This window comes from Fulmarus glacialis, unplaced genomic scaffold, assembly GCF_000690835.1.
Source record: "Fulmarus glacialis isolate BGI_N327 unplaced genomic scaffold, ASM69083v1 scaffold43646, whole genome shotgun sequence".
Classification (NCBI taxonomy): domain Eukaryota; kingdom Metazoa; phylum Chordata; class Aves; order Procellariiformes; family Procellariidae; genus Fulmarus; species Fulmarus glacialis.
In genome coordinates this window covers 26,045-41,959 of record NW_009217037.1, presented here as the reverse complement: position 1 = coordinate 41,959, position 15,915 = coordinate 26,045, and the positions used below count along the sequence as shown (strand labels likewise).

The following is a 15,915-nucleotide window of genomic DNA, read 5'->3' as shown; positions in this document are numbered from 1 at the left end:
CCCCCACCCCCCGCTTGACTTCTACCACTCCCTCTTCTGTGCCACCCCTACCTCCCACCCACACTCACCTGACTCCCATTAACCCTACAGAAGCCTCTTGCAGATCTTCTCCCTACAAGTATTCAGTTATAAAAATTAATGTGGTTTTTTTTTTTTTCACTATTTGGCAGAGCCAGCACAACAGGGAATTTTTAAGGGCTTTTTGCATTTTCACCAAAATTGCCTGGGTTTTTTTCTGCTTAGAAGGGTATGAGCCAAGGATAACCCAACTTCAGTTCCAGGTTTCAGTTCAAGGTAGTAGTTTGTCAGCAGGCAAAACTTTCCTTGTTGCCCTGAATGATGGGAGCTGAAGCTGCCACCCGGCAAGCACACAGGCTCCCATAATGCCCACTGGAGCCACGCTAACAGCAGCTCTGTGATTTGGATGCTTTCTCTGCAAACAATGTAACATATCTAAAAAAGCTTGACAGGTGGCAAACTTGCTTATTACATTTCTTTCACTACTATAATATCAGCTCCATCCCACAGCTTTAAAAAAAAGCAGGAAAAACTGGCTCGTTACACAAGTATCTGTGATGTTACATTGATGTCATTTCCCAGGGAAGCAGATGGTGACTGGAGGAGAGGCCACTTCAGATGCCAGCATTGCTCTTTCCAGGAACCTGTATTTACAATTTAGCTACATACCCCAGCTGAAACAGGTGGATTGAATTTTCATTGCATTCATCCTTGTGTTGCCTTGCAGGCAGTGTGCAGGACAAATGGCTTCTATTCCATCAACGTGCCCAGCTGGTTCAGCCTACACAAGGCGGTGCAGCCCTTGGTGAAGCGGGTCTGCGACACCGATCGGCTGGTGTGCAGCAAGACGTGCCTCAATTCAGCTGACATCGGTTTCGTAATCGACGGCTCCAGCAGCGTTGGCACCAGCAACTTCCGCACAGTCCTCCAGTTTGTAGCCAACATCAGCAGAGAGTTCGAGATTTCGGACACCGACACTCGCATCGGAGCTGTTCAGTACACCTATGAGCAAAGGCTCGAGTTCAGCTTTGACAAGTACAGCACCAAGCAGGACGTGCTGAGTGCAATTAAAAGGATCAGTTACTGGAGTGGTGGGACCAGCACAGGAGCAGCCATCAGCTACGCCTCAGAGCAGCTGTTCAGCAAATCCAAACCCAACAAAAGAAAGATCATGATTCTCATTACAGATGGCAGGTCTTATGACGATGTCAGAGTGCCAGCCATGGCAGCTCACCAAAATGGTAAGCTCTTCTATCATTAGCTGCTCTTCCTACGTGCCTCAGCATTTATCCAGGTCAGAGAAATGTAATTTGCTACAATTTGGAGGCACTGGATGGAACTTTAGGAAGAAAGAGTAGCACCTAACCTGGGGTCTCATCGAGCTCTAAGCAAGACCAGTGTCTATTTAAAATGTGAATTCACATAAATCTAGCAAAATACAGCTATGCGTAGGAGATCTCAGGGGATTTCTGCTGTCTTAGTAACACATGAAGCCTTCTTTGGCTTTCCAGTCAGGATAATCATATCTTCCAGCACAATTCTAAGACATTTGGAGCGAGAGCCTGTTGCTCAGGAGCCTGTTGTTCAGACCTAGAGCTAGAGCTTTACTACTGTTTAAACCTTTTTGCTGTTGGCAAAAGGTACTTCCAAAGCACAAACTAGGCCTTTCCTCCAATTTGAAAATGCCATTTTTATACAGAGAGAAAGAGCACTGCAACTGACTGCCCACATCTTTGTGGCCTGGCAACTATGTTTGCAGTATTGGTCTTAAATCAAATTTAAGCAATGACAACTTTTATGCTCATTCTAAACTCTGGGTTTCTTTCCAGGAGTTATAGCTTACTCTGTCGGAGTTGCTTGGGCAGCCCAAGATGAACTGGAAGCCATCGCAACAGACCCCGATAAGGAGCATTCCTTCTTCGTGGATGAATTTGACAACCTCTACCGCTTTGTTAATCAGCTCATCCAAAACATTTGCACAGAATTTAATTCCCAGCCACGGAACTGATGGACTTGAGCAAGGCGGAACCCTCAGGCGCCATGCTGAAGGCATGCCAAGTGCCACAGGAGTAATGCCAGCCCTCAGTTTGAGAAATACTGGAGGTGTTTTTCTCTGGCACTTTCCAGTCAGCAAGGTTGATTGCAGCTCTGTCCCTATGCATGATAACGCTCTGTGTAGACTGTTGATTTTTTTTTTTTTCCCTTGCAGGCTTCAGAAACTCTGATTTGGATGGATAGCAAAAGAGGCAGTAAACACGGAGGAGGTAACTGGACCTGTTTGAAAAGCTGCTTCCAGCAGAGAGGCCCAGCTTGTCTGGTTCCCACCTTTGGGCACACACAAGCTCCTTAAAACGTACCGCCTGCTTCCTGAAATGGCCAGGTCCCTTCAGGGAGCAGCCACACTGCTCAAACGCTGTGGCAGAAGCACCTCCGTGTGGCACTGCCCATCAGCCGGCACCCAGGTCAGGGCTGAAATACCAGACACTTTTTTTCAGGGGGACATGACCCAAAATCGAGTACCTTCTTAAAAGCAGGCATTCTCTCTTTGTACAGCTGTCTTGCCAGCAGCAAGTTAAGCTTCAGCTAGTGTAAACTCAAGAATTGAGATTTATCCAAATGCAGAGACTGGAAAGCAAGCAAGAGGAAAGGGTCAAGCTGTGCGACCCTACAACCGTTTGTCAACCCCAGTAAAGCCCCAAATCCACAACGCAGCCAACACGCACGAACTGGAATCTGGCCTCCTACAGCACTGCATTAATATTTGATTTTGAGAAGTGTCTTGTCCCCTTAGCTCACTCGCTCCACTCTTGTGTGGCTCAAGGCCTGCAGGACTCCAGGAGAGCTGCCGGGACAGAGGAGACTCTGAGAAAATTGTGGGTTTAAGTTGCTCGCAATCAGAAAACCGTTTGAGAAGCCACCTCTGTCGTTAAACCACAGCTCAGAACAGCTTACAGCAGTCTCTAGTGTGAGGAGAGCTATTCAAGAGCCATTAACAGGATTAAAGAGGGAATTATGTGAAGTTCTGTATTATACACTGGGAAAAGTAGCATTTCGAGCATTTACAGACTCCCTCTCCCAAATTTGGGATTGACTTCTGATTTATGGATTGATTTAAAAATGAACCTACTACAGCCCTGGATTATTCAAAACACACAGTTGTTTCTTAAGTGAAGAACAAGCCATATCACTAGTCAGTAGGGGAGGAGTGACATACTAAGAAGGTCAAAGCAATTGCACTTTAATTAGGAAGCAGCAGTTGCTAGTTATGTTTCCATCCAATATAATTTAAGAAAATATGTTCATTAAGCAAAGTTATCGAAGGAAAGGGATGGAGTTTCAGAGCCAATAAAAATGTGCGTGTTCATGCACCTTATGGCAATCAAAGCCACACCGCGTCAGGCTTGTGGAACTAGCAGAAAATGGGAAGAAATTAAAACTCAAATTTCACATCTTACTCACAAACCAGATTTTTAATAGCCTTTACGGTTTTAATAAATAACCATGACCCAGGATGCTTATTATTCACGTAAAAACATTAATTGAAGTAAATTGCCATAAGGGAGACTCCTTTCTGTCAACAAAATGTTTGAAATCGTTATGTTTGGAAATATGACTGAAGTAGTTCAAAAATTACCAGTGAAGTAGGTATAATGCAGACTAATGAGAATGGCAGATTCTGCGTGATCTCCCTGGTGCGGTAACATAAGCCAGGCTATAGGGTCCTCTCAAGAGGTTATCAGAACCAACCCTGGATGAAACAGCAGTTTTACACAGGGAAAGTTCAGATCTTCCTCTTAGAAGAAACATTCAGTTCCAGCTTTAACTGAACATCATCGATACAATAACGCTACCCAGACAGAAGACGCAGGGCACTGCTAGCTTCCAAAAGAAGCAAAACAAAGACATAAAATATATATGTATGCAGAGTTTTTAACACTTAATCTGTGCTGCTGCACTTCCACAGCAATAGCCTCCTGGCTTGAAAAAAGTAAAGATTAAGGACAGAGAGTTAGGTAGAAGCAGAGCAACCCCTGATACCCCCCATCTCCTGACCCATCTCCCTCGCTACCGTTCTGCTGAAAGCATCTTTCTCTGTCAACAAGGGACTTTACATGGGCTGGACAAATCTCAAAAAGCGTAAACTGAATTTACTGGAGACTTCAGTTCAGACACAGATTCATTGTCTGAAAACCTGCTTGCTTGGGGTTTAATTTGGGGCTAGCTGAGAAACAGGCCTACGTCTTAACTTTTATCTACTCTTAATGTTGTGGTTTAATTTTTAATGCAACAGCTTACCACCGCATATTGTTTTCCATACCGGCCATACTCTTGCAGCACGGAAGACTGGTACTCTGCAGAGACTCCCCAGTGTTTCGCTTGTGCTCTGCTGAAAGCGCAGCACAGACGGCCAAGACATTAGGAACAGTTAGAGCCACACGTGTTCTTCAGGATACACATTTTAATTTCTTCTGAAAGCTTAAACTTCAAGCAATGACAGTGAGCCTTCAAATGCTCTTTCCCAGGGAAGTTGCACAGCTATCTTCTGTGTCAAGCGTTTATAAAGGGCACGTCAGAGTTTGTTGTTGTTTAAATGGTTTATCTTAAGTTTACAGAAGAACTATGGCACTCGGTTGCCAATGTGCATTTTTATTAACTTCTCAGGATGACCTTGAAATTGTTGGATCTCAAAGTGTGAAAGTGGTTTAATGTTTAATCCAACTCTCATCTAAACTTGGATGTCCTATTGATAAACACTGTAAACCTAAGCGTAGGCCTCAAAACTTGCAAGAATACACCCTTCCATTAACAAAAGCAAACAAGTGGATCAGCACAGAACACACTCCTCTTAACCTTTCATAGCAATCAAAATACTTGTCGTCTACTAAAGTGTCTAAATACTGTTTTATTAAAAAACAAGATAACACGTATAAATCTTCATAAATGTTCGAGGGAGTATATTCGTTTGAAGAAAGCAGCAGAACTCCTTCTGTAACATATACAAGCTATTCTGAGCTTATGAATACAAGTTGCTATATCTTTTGCAATAAAATTGTCCCAAAGGCATATGCAGTATGTGTCGTCTCGTATGTGGTTAAAAAATAAACACCAAATACGGTCCATGCCATTTTAGTTTCTGAAACACAGCTGAGGTTCTTACTAGATTATGGAAGACCTAGCAAGGCTGGTAAAGCCCCAGGTGTTTCAATGTCATCCTTTTACATGCTCAGCTGAAAAAAAGCCTAAAAGTGAGCTAGCAGAGGAAGGACCTATCAGAGGAATCAGTCATTGAAGCAGGGTCTAATGGCTGAAAGGCATCAAAATCGTATGTACTTTCCCAAGTCCGCAAGATCACATCTTATTTGGAACCAGACTTCTTCTGGAAGCTGAAAAAAAATTAACACAGTCTATACACACTTTCTAGATGCAGGGCTGAATCAAAGAGGATCTAGATGTCCAGACACTTGATGCTGGGCCACTTAGTTCAGATGCCTGACCAGTGCGGTGGAACCTGCTGTCTGGCCGACGCATCCAAAAGAGAAAGGCACCAAAGGGTTGCACTTGGAGGCAGGCAGCCAGCCAAGGCTGGGAGCTGTCTGAACTAGTCACTGGACACATGGCCAAAAGGGAGTTGTCTGATCACCCTCTCCCTAGCAAATAAGCATCTTTGCGCTCAGGAGTTGGGCTGGTGGCTTATCGCTGCTCAGCAATCACAGTCCAGAACACCCATCAGGAAATAAATACTGACATCCGTGCTCTGGAAAGTAATGGGGGAGCTCTATGGCAGAACCTCTTGCCTCTAACTCCTGCACATTCCGGGTGAACAACCAAAGTTCAGTTCAACGTTCAACCATCTCTTTAGAGAGAGGTAACTCAAACCCCCGTTTCCCAGCAGTATCTTACCTTGCTGATCCAGGGGTGGGACACTCAGCACCTCTGCTGTCACTGCCACCCTGCACAGAAGGCATCGCCTGCTGTGTGCGCCCTCTTGCTCCTCAGCTGCTGCCGCTTTGCTGGTTCAGCAAAAGGAGGGGTTCCCCACAGCAGCTGCTGAATTTTGCTTTTCTGACAGGCGGGTAGACAAGATTCCCCTTCCTCCTCGTGTTCCTCCCCCCATGGCTCTCCAGCACAGGAGGGGAACTGTTCCAGTAACCAGGAAAAGCTCTGGGGTTAAGCATCCACACAGGACCAATCCAATCTAGAAGTCCTTAGTAGATTTAACACCCTACCTGTGAAGTCCACAGAAAATTATCCACGTTATCTACTTGGCAAGTCAAAGCAAGCAGTAAATATCAGAAATATTACCTAGTCACCAAACACTAAGATAGTCTTCTGTGGTATACAGACCTTAAATTACTTACGATTGAACAAAGTCACTTACTCTATCATTCTTCTAGTTATTTTTCTCTGCCCATCAGCAACATTATGGAAACAACTTGATCCCTTTTCTTTTCCATTTCCATCTCGGTTTGAGAAGTCTTAGACAGTACCAGGCCATCTACATTTGCTAAATCACCTACATATGGAAAACATTGCAAGTGTACACCTATGTAGTGACTGCCTCAAATCCCTCAAAGTAGTCTTTTTTCCTTGTTGAAAACTTAAACTGGTGGGTATCACAGGTTTAAGCACTGCATCAGCTACATCACTCACAGTCAGCTGTCAGTCATACTGAATGGCAAGAGGAGCAAGTGTTATTTTCCTTAACACCGGTTTAACCCCTTCTCCGATTTCTAATAAAAACTCTGATAATGCAGTTCAAGAACTCCAACACTCACTCATAGAAATTACTTCTTTTTAAGCACAAAGAGAAATGGTAGTTAAAAGTTTCACCATATGGGCAGAAAGAATATACTCACTTTTCTCACACCCAAATCATTATGTGGACATGTCTTGTTCATAAGGATGTTAGGAAGGCCTCCCATGTGGGAAGGTCACTGCTACATTGTTTGTGAAGTCTTTCTCCCTACCTCAGGAATCTTCTTCTGACCCTCTCTGGAGGCAGAACACTGGGGTGAATGCAACTGTATTGTCATTTCATAAAGCAATTCCTCCTTTCCTATGAGGAAGGAAGATGAGCAGGACTAAATCAGAAGGCTTATTTTACCTACCATGGAGAGGAGATGAGAACTTCGCTCATCCCACCTACAAGAAAAAACAGGATGGACTCGCTAACAAGTTGTTCCGCTCAGTTCTGTGTAGGTTCCCATACCACCCCCTCAACAGTGCCGTTCTGAGCATCTTCCCGTAGCAACGCAACTACCATCTGTGAAGTCTGGTTTGCTCTCCCTCTCCCCAAGGGCAGAACCGTGTGCTTATTTTTATGTTAAATGAATGTTCTCCCCAGGAAGCGCACCACATCTCGCTGCGATCGATGCACCGCTGATAGACCAGCTCGGGCTCAACGGCACCGCACCCACTCTGCATGTCGCTTCACCCCCTGAAGATACTGGGGACTGTGTGCCTAAGTGCACGGAAAGATGTAGGGTGCCAACAGTGCCAAGATGGCAAAGGAGTACAAAACCAAGACATATGGAGAATAGAAAAACTGAGACACTACTGTGAACGGTAACACTTTGCACAGTTCAGAAGGAAGTTCACATGAAGTTACCTCATGCCCCTCCAAACACACGTCTACTTGTCCTAGTCTGAGCACACTTCCCCCTCCTAGTACACATATCTTGTGATAAAACACAGAATTACAGAACACAATACAAAATGTTGAAAAATAGTATTTATTAGCACCCAATTTACATAATTATATGGTACAAATGACACTTACTTGCTGCTGCAACATTAAATAAAGCTGCTCTTAAAAACCATTGCTTATTTCTGGAAGTCCATGTGATTTTGCTCAGCACAGAAAGCGGGTTCAGTATACAGCTACCCCACTTCACTACTGTCATACCAATACAAATACCTGCATGGTTATCTCAACGTGGTCTCATTTTAAACAGCACACTAACGTAAGCAGATCTATATAATTTTAATGACAAAATATTTACTTGACTTATTCAGGCAAGTGAATATAACCTATCCAAGAAGTTTCACAAAATAGGAATTGCAGTGAAAAAGAGAAAATTCAGGGCTTCAATTGAGAAGCTCAAAAATATACTGGCATATTTCAAAATAATCTCCCTCTGAATTTTCTATCTTTGCCATTTTAGATATTTATCCAGGATTTTAACATATTGAATTTTAGTAAGAAGTTTAATATTAAGTGTTTGAAGAAACATTTTCATTTAAAGCGAAAATTTACACTTTTTATAATAAATGTTTATCAAATCCTTGCAGAACGAATCACTTTTTCACTTTTCTCACGTCCCACGATTAAGAAGCCTTTCTGAAATCATGAAATACATGAAATTTACGGATCCTTACTCCCAAGAAAACTATTTCCTTCTCAAGTTAGAAAACAGAATTTCTCACTTAAATTAACATTCACTTTTGTACAACAGTAGCATTTAAACAAGTAATTTGGTGGTACTGAAATTCTGACACAGCCTTGTACCGAGCCATACGCAAACTGACAAGCAGACTAATACTCAACAAGTATGTGTTCCTCAGTTGGATCCACCACTTTGCAAGACACTTGAAGCCCAACATTGCTTCAAAGAAGTTGAACACAGGCGTGCAAAATCATAACCTCAGCATAATTCTGAAGGGGAGTCAATTTCCTTTAGCTGTTTATGTATCAGTCACAGTAGCCTTTTCATATCAACTATCTGTCATGGAAGTGACCCAAAACAGAAGGGGAGCAACTGCAATTACTAACATTTAAGTGGTTATCACCTATGGTATCTTCTCTGAAAGAGAACTGTCAGGTAACTTTAAGTTCAATAGTTATTTTTGTAGAGAGGAAAAAAAAAGTATATTCATATAAACAACAACAAAAAATCCAAAATACAGTCCATAAGGCAAAGAAATTTGTCTGGAATTTTTTTTTTTTTAACCTGACAGTTTCTTCTAGAAGAAACCAATTGAAGATATTTATACAAAATACAATGCAGGTAGTTGATATGCTGACAAACGTCAACAGAAAATCTTCCAGCAACAATAGCCGTCTCATCATGGATTTTCTTCTACAAGTTTTTTCAGATGCATGATTCATGGAAAATGGAGGACAAGACCGCTTTTCAGTCTGCTTGGGCTATAAAGGTCAAGACATTATTAGCTAACATGCTCAGTTTGCATTTCCAGAGAAAGTGCTAACACATATGAGACAGTTTTCAAAACCTACGCATGTTTGTAAATGTCTGACTGCAAGGAAACAATTCTAGGAGCCATACATCTGAAAACAAGCTACATTCAAAAAGCACTATCTTGATGACAGGAAGAATAAAAAAATAAATTCTTAATGGAAAAATATTAGCTTGAAGTCCATCATTTATCCCTTATACAGTGTTTTTGGCTGCTTTTAGTAAGTAATCCAAAAATAATGAAAATATTTGGCTTGGCAACAAGTTATCCCTTCCCTTTCAGAATAGTACAAATCCAACTGCATAAATCTTCTCTCAACGTCCCAGCCTACTACTCTAGTGTGAGGACCAAGGGTTCCTTGAAATAGCAAGGAAGTAATTTTGGGAGTCTGCAATTGAAACTGAGGGAATGCAAGTAGACTGGGCTTGAGGACCGTGTCAACACAAGGCTTTGAGAAGCTTAGAAAACACACGCGCAGGCGTGGGTTAAACGTGAGTGTGATCTCCCAGGATCACAACATGGCTTGGCATCACGATCAGGGAGAAACTAGTTTAACACACAATACCACAACCCGAATTCAATCAGGAAGAAAGCTGGGCTAAAAAGCATGTATTATTATTAAATGCCTTTTCAGTTCAGCCATAGTTTGGATTTTGCTATCCAGCAACAAATCTCTCCTGACAATGAACCAGTTGAGACTCACAAATTGAACTATTCAACTGGATTTAGACCTTCTGTAGAGGAATTCAGATTCTCAAAAACCATCTTAAACGATACAGCACTTCATAAGTTTTCACAACAGACTATAGAGCAGCAAAATTAAGTCAGCAGGTAGGCTAAGAGGTAACTCAGTAAAATTAAATGAACTGGGAATAAGGCGGTACAAATCAGCCTTTTAGTGGTGGGAGGGGTAGGGCCGAAGCTGAAACCCCACCACCCTTGAAAAAACACTCTAAGAGAAAAATCAATAGTTCTTTATGAAATTTACCTTGCAATGACAGTGCACTGCAAATGGGATTTTAAGATTCTAAGAAAATATAGCCTAAAGGAGGATTTAACTGGGAAGATAAACATCAGTTTATCAAAAGGACAGATACCTGCACAACAGGTATGTTCATTAGCACAGGCAGAGACATCATCTTACTTCCCACCATCCTCCCTCCTGGGATTAGTCCCACCAGCGAAGCAAGACCACTTGCCTGAGCAAGGACTATTTACACAAAGGTCATCCTGGTCCCCCACCCACTCCCCCAGTGTTTGTTCATTTGCTCTGTTGTATGTAATACTATTTTTTACAATGTGGGTTATTTCCTGTAAAACACCCCCTATATAACTGGATGGATTAACACTGTGGTTTTCATCAGTTCTCTGCTGCTCAGTAGAAACACTGTGGAGGTTTTGACTAGCCATTTACAGGCCATTCGTTTCAGTAACGGTGTTCATCTCTAAGCTTAAAGACACTGATGATGAAAGAGTCAAGACTGTTCACCTATTGTAGCCCTCTTCAACTAAATACGTTATCAGATTTAGATAAAATATTCCCAATGCCTTCACGTCCTTATGGAAAAAGGGAGCTTCCTGAAACATCCGAGTAGTTTTTTCAGGGAAATCTTTGCATTCTCTCTGTCCCTCAATACTAACAGCTACGCTGAGCATCCCTACGATGCTCACCAACAGCAGATGCCCAAGAAAACTCAAATTATCCTGTCAAAGATTGCAACATCTTATACAAACCAATTTACTGTATGTAAATGGTTTACTATCATATTCTGATTTCTTCATTCTTAGCAGTGTAGTCCAAAACAATTTCCAAAAAACAGCCACAAATTTCAGAATGTTTTTAAATGCTATATTATAAGCAGCATCTTGTTTTACTTCCATGAATCTTATCAGCTCACCCATTAGAAAGCTGAAAGACATACATGCTAAGTGAGTCACAAATTACCTGGAACCACCGGTCCCATTCACATCTCTTTTGTATGAGAAAGTACTGAAGGAGAATTTTTTACAGAATGGGATATTTAATGTGAAGTGAGCCATACAGATGACACTGTATGTAATATATATTAAGTATGTAGATTATGACTGAATGAAAAAAAAGAAAAGAAAAATGAGAAACAAGCCTAAAATTCTACTCTGCTTCCCAAATTTTGTGGCTTTGGTTCAATACTAATGGTCATCATGAAACAAAGTCTTAGTCCTGCAATTCTGTTTTTAAATAAATGTTTATCTGGCAGCAAAAGAGTAGACTCACTACAGCGCCTGAGGAACTTACCTTTGCATAACTGGGTCCTCAACATGAAGACTATGTTAACAGAAGAGTAAGTTCTGTTCTTAGAATTTAAGTAATAAGCTATTACAAATCTCCTGCCATCTCCTCATCTAAAGTGACATAGTTTTGAAATTTGAACAATCTCCACCTCTTACTTTGACACAAGACTGCATAATTTGGAATCTGGATATATACTAGATTTTATCCTTCATATAACCTGCAGCCAATGGATGAATGAATAAATCTGAAGAATCATTAGCGGAAAGCCTCGCTAAACTTGCTACTCTAACCTTTTAATATTTTCCTTTGTGATACCATTGGGCTAAACTCCGCACTGCTCCCCAGCCCAATTCTCCCGAGATGACACCAGTCACATGGAAGGCACATTGGTTCTGGCCACTTAACCTACTCTCTATCTCCTGCAGAGTTCGGCAAATGGTCTCCCTGCTTCCCTCGCTGTTCAGCATACAATCCAAATGACCGCTACCTACAGACCTTCAAGGTAAAAATACAAATAATCTCATTTGCAGATACTCCCACGCTGCAGAAATTACTCGTGTTAGACCACAAACCTGATGCTTCAGCAAAGAGGACTCCAAGGAAAACACTGCTATAGCCTTTTGCTGTACAGGCACAGGGACAACCACAATGGCTGCATTTCCTTCCTTAACCCACGTTACTAGGTTTTACCAGGTTTACTAGATATTTCACACAGGTGTCAATTAGGCTCCCTAGGACAGTCTGCAGACACTGCCAAACCACAGCCTGCAAACGCTTCCAAATACATATCTCGAAAGGCATTAAAAAACCCCCCTAAAACTTTTTTATCCGATGGGTATGCCTGCTTTTTAATGTTTTGTTTTCTTTGGGATGGACTAACACTTCTGCCACTCAAACACTGCTCAAATGACACATCAGTTTATGGAATTTGCTGCTCCCCAAAATTACATTGTTAAAACATGAGGAAGGAGATGGGGAAAGGGGCGTATGTGATTAAACAGGCATACTGAAAAAGGTGGTGTAACTAAGTCCTTTACCTCTTACACATTTATTCAAAAGGACATGTTTCTGGTTACTTTAAAGTCACAACTACAAAATGGTGTTGTATGACCCAATCACAAAGCTGTACGGTGAACATCACACACTTACTCAAACACGTTACATATGGGACTGCTTTAACGTAACATTATTTGAAATCATACAGCCTAAAAAATAACCTACAGTATGTGGCATATAGTTGTACAGACTTCTTGCTGAAGAACATATTTTATCAAAATAAAGATGAATGAGACCCCAAAATATTCATCAGGTGATTTTCTTACAAGTAATAAAATCTTTTACTTGGTATGCCAAAAGTTTTCTCTTTGAGGCACAAAAATAAATGCAGACACTAGGATTTTGTAAGAGTGAAGAAAATGTTTTCCACAATATAATTATATCTAGAGCTTCTTCCAGGCTACTCCAAATCATTTTGTGCAAGCATTTTGGTAACTGAATCAAATATGTGAAAGCAGACAGCACAGTGAAGTAAATTAGAAATAAAAATGAGAGTATTTAAAACTAGCAGACCAATTTTCAACATATGGAAGGACTGAAAATTCTCCTATTAAATTAGTTAGTAAAACCAAAATCAGTAGCACAGGCTAACATACACTAGAAATTATATAAGTTAACCATTAAAAAATGTACCATGTAAATTAGATATGGGAAAGATAGTAATGGTAAAATGCCATATACTGATGTTGCACAAAAATGCTTTTTTGCAAGAATAAGCCTTAGGTCCAGTTTTGTTTACATCTTCAATAGATGTATGTATCACACTAATGAAAGTTACCAATTACATTGAACCAGAAAGAACTGCACATAAAAGGGAAAAAATAAAAATAATTTAGTGCCCTCAGAGATCAGAAGTTCAAAGTTTATAAAACCCAGGACAATCATGAAACAGGAATTAAGTATCTAGCTGCAAAAGAATCGTAACAACATACTGAAAATGAAGAAGAAACTTGATGTTATTTAAAACAGTTGTCAGAAATAAAGAAATACGATTTGGGTTTGTGAGACACTAGTCAGAAGACCAAAAGTTTGGTCTTCCTACACAGAAGCATCAAGTTACAGAGGAAAAAACCAAACAAACAAAAACCACACTTAACAGATGACCTTCAGACTAAGTCCAACAAATCATGCATGTGGAATGGTGTTGTGGGCACCAAGATATGGAGAACTGAGCTAAAAAGCTGAAAACAAGAAAAAGTTGTGTAAAAAGAGCAGACTAAAAAACAGCTTGAAGAAAGTGGAAAGGCATGGAAATATACAGCTAGAACCAGTGCGTGCATGCAGATTCCAAATTACAAAGATGATGAGAAATATGTAAAATGGCACAAAACATGTGCTTGGAATACTGGCATGAAGTTACAAAAAAGAACTACTAAACATCATGTAAATAATCCTGTCAGTGAGAGGCAATCATTAAAATAATCTTCAAAAGGAAGCCTAATTGTTTAGAACATATATAAAACCTCACTGGCCAAGACAATATTAAAATGCACAAGTCTAAACCCCTGCTTTAGCAAGCAGATGGACTAGATAACCTATGTAATTTTTTCATCCCTAACTCCTATGATGATGTTCAGAAGATCTGACAGGCTCATGCACAATACACTGCAGTTCTACAAGTATGTGAGCAAGTACAGTAAAAAGACATTGACATCAATTATGAAGACCAGCACAAAAATATATATACTCCACAACCTCTTTGTAAGGCTACATTTGTTTTGTTTTGTTTTTCAAAGGCACCTCATCCTCTAGCTATTGCCAGCTTTTAAAAAAATCACTTTTCAGTTTGAGCAAGAGCTCAATAGTGAGAAGGAAACATCTTTCAATTCACATTTGAACAGCCACTTCTTGCATTCCAATTGTAATCAGAATGACAATCTTTAAAAACAAGCATGCCGGCCTATTAGTTTTATGTACAGCAATTTAAACAACTGTAACTACATATTGTATTGGGTAAGCAAAAGCACAACATTCATTTCGTACTCACACCATTATCCTTTGTATACACAAACTCAAGAGAACTCTTACTACTAAAACATTAAAATGCACCCATGGAGTCTTCCCTTACTAGACACATTTAATACATGTTTACAATATATATATACACATATATAATATACATAACTTTCAGAATTTTTCAAATAAATCTTTGTAATTTCCTCTTCAAAAAGAAATAAAATGACACTGAAAGAATAGGAGACAAGTACACAGAACTCTCACAAAGTTGAACGCTCAGTTTTGCAGCCAAGTTTCCCCCTTTCCATCATAACCAAAACACTTTATAAAAACTAAATAATCTGAATTACTATTGTAGTCATCTGTTTCATGGTAAAAGTTCTAATCTTATCTATGGAAATATATTGCATATCAATATCATGAAGTGACATATCTGAATATTCTGAGCAATAAAAGGTATTCCAGGATATTTTAGCAGTAAATATAATGTGTTGCAGGCTCAAACAGCACAGGTCAACCTTTTATTCTAAATAATATAGTTGGTTTAAACTCTGAGATCAGCTTCAAATGTGGTCCCATCCCCAAATGCCACTCTAAAAACAACACAGTCAAACCCTATGTAGATATCTTTCAAAAATTCCTTTTTAAAAAGTGTCAGTTTAAAGGTAAAGATTTATTTATCTGTTTCCAGTCTTAACCTCAGGCTGGTATGTGGAAGAGTTGCATTGGGTTCTTTCCTACTCACATCAGCACCAGAAATCATCTCCAGCAGAAATTCCGCCTTCCATTCCCATTAGAGGAAAACACCAACTTCAGGCTTATGAGCAGTAATAACTCTGATGATGACACACAACGGAAAAGAATCCACTCACCTTCCTTTAAGAAGGTATAAATAGACTAAAAGATCGGATTAAAAGTTATTTGACATTCGTATCAACAGAGAAGCTCTGAATAGATAAACAAAGCACATCTGTTGAGTAATTACAAGAAGCACTCATTCTTCAGGTAACCTAATCAATGGCACGATACACCCAGTGAAGCGGACAAGTTAAAAAGTTCCACAAATGGTGAAGTTGGGAAATACCTCTAGAAGTAGCAGAATCTCTGACACTGATGGAACTTTGTATAGTTCCCACCTATTGCACTAGTAGGACTTACACAAAGCATCAGGTATAGGTTTAATCTTCAAAAGAAGTATTTCACTGTTATCCTTAATGCCCAGAATGATACCCTTTTTAGCAGGAACAGAAAGAGAAGATGAACATTTGATAGTTAAATTGTAAGACAGCTTCTTTGGAAAGCTTTGTGATAATTTCTTGTGCCAGATCTCCAAGAAAAAACAGCATTATAAATCTGAATAAGTTAAATCTGCTACTGCAGTATATACAGACTGCTTCAGTCTGTTGTTAATTGGG

At 40.2% G+C, this 15,915-nt stretch overlaps 1 protein-coding gene across 1 annotated transcript; it reads left to right on the top strand.

Annotated features, from left to right (window-relative positions):
- Positions 1–745: 745 nt before the first annotated feature.
- Positions 746–2,104, top strand: VIT (vitrin; the record flags this gene model as incomplete). The annotated part of the gene is made up of 2 exons (XM_009579515.1): positions 746–1,259; positions 1,848–2,104. Coding segments are annotated over 2 exons (693 nt in total), but the record flags the coding sequence as incomplete, so codon positions are not given.
- Between the last annotated feature and the right edge of the window lie 13,811 nt (positions 2,105–15,915).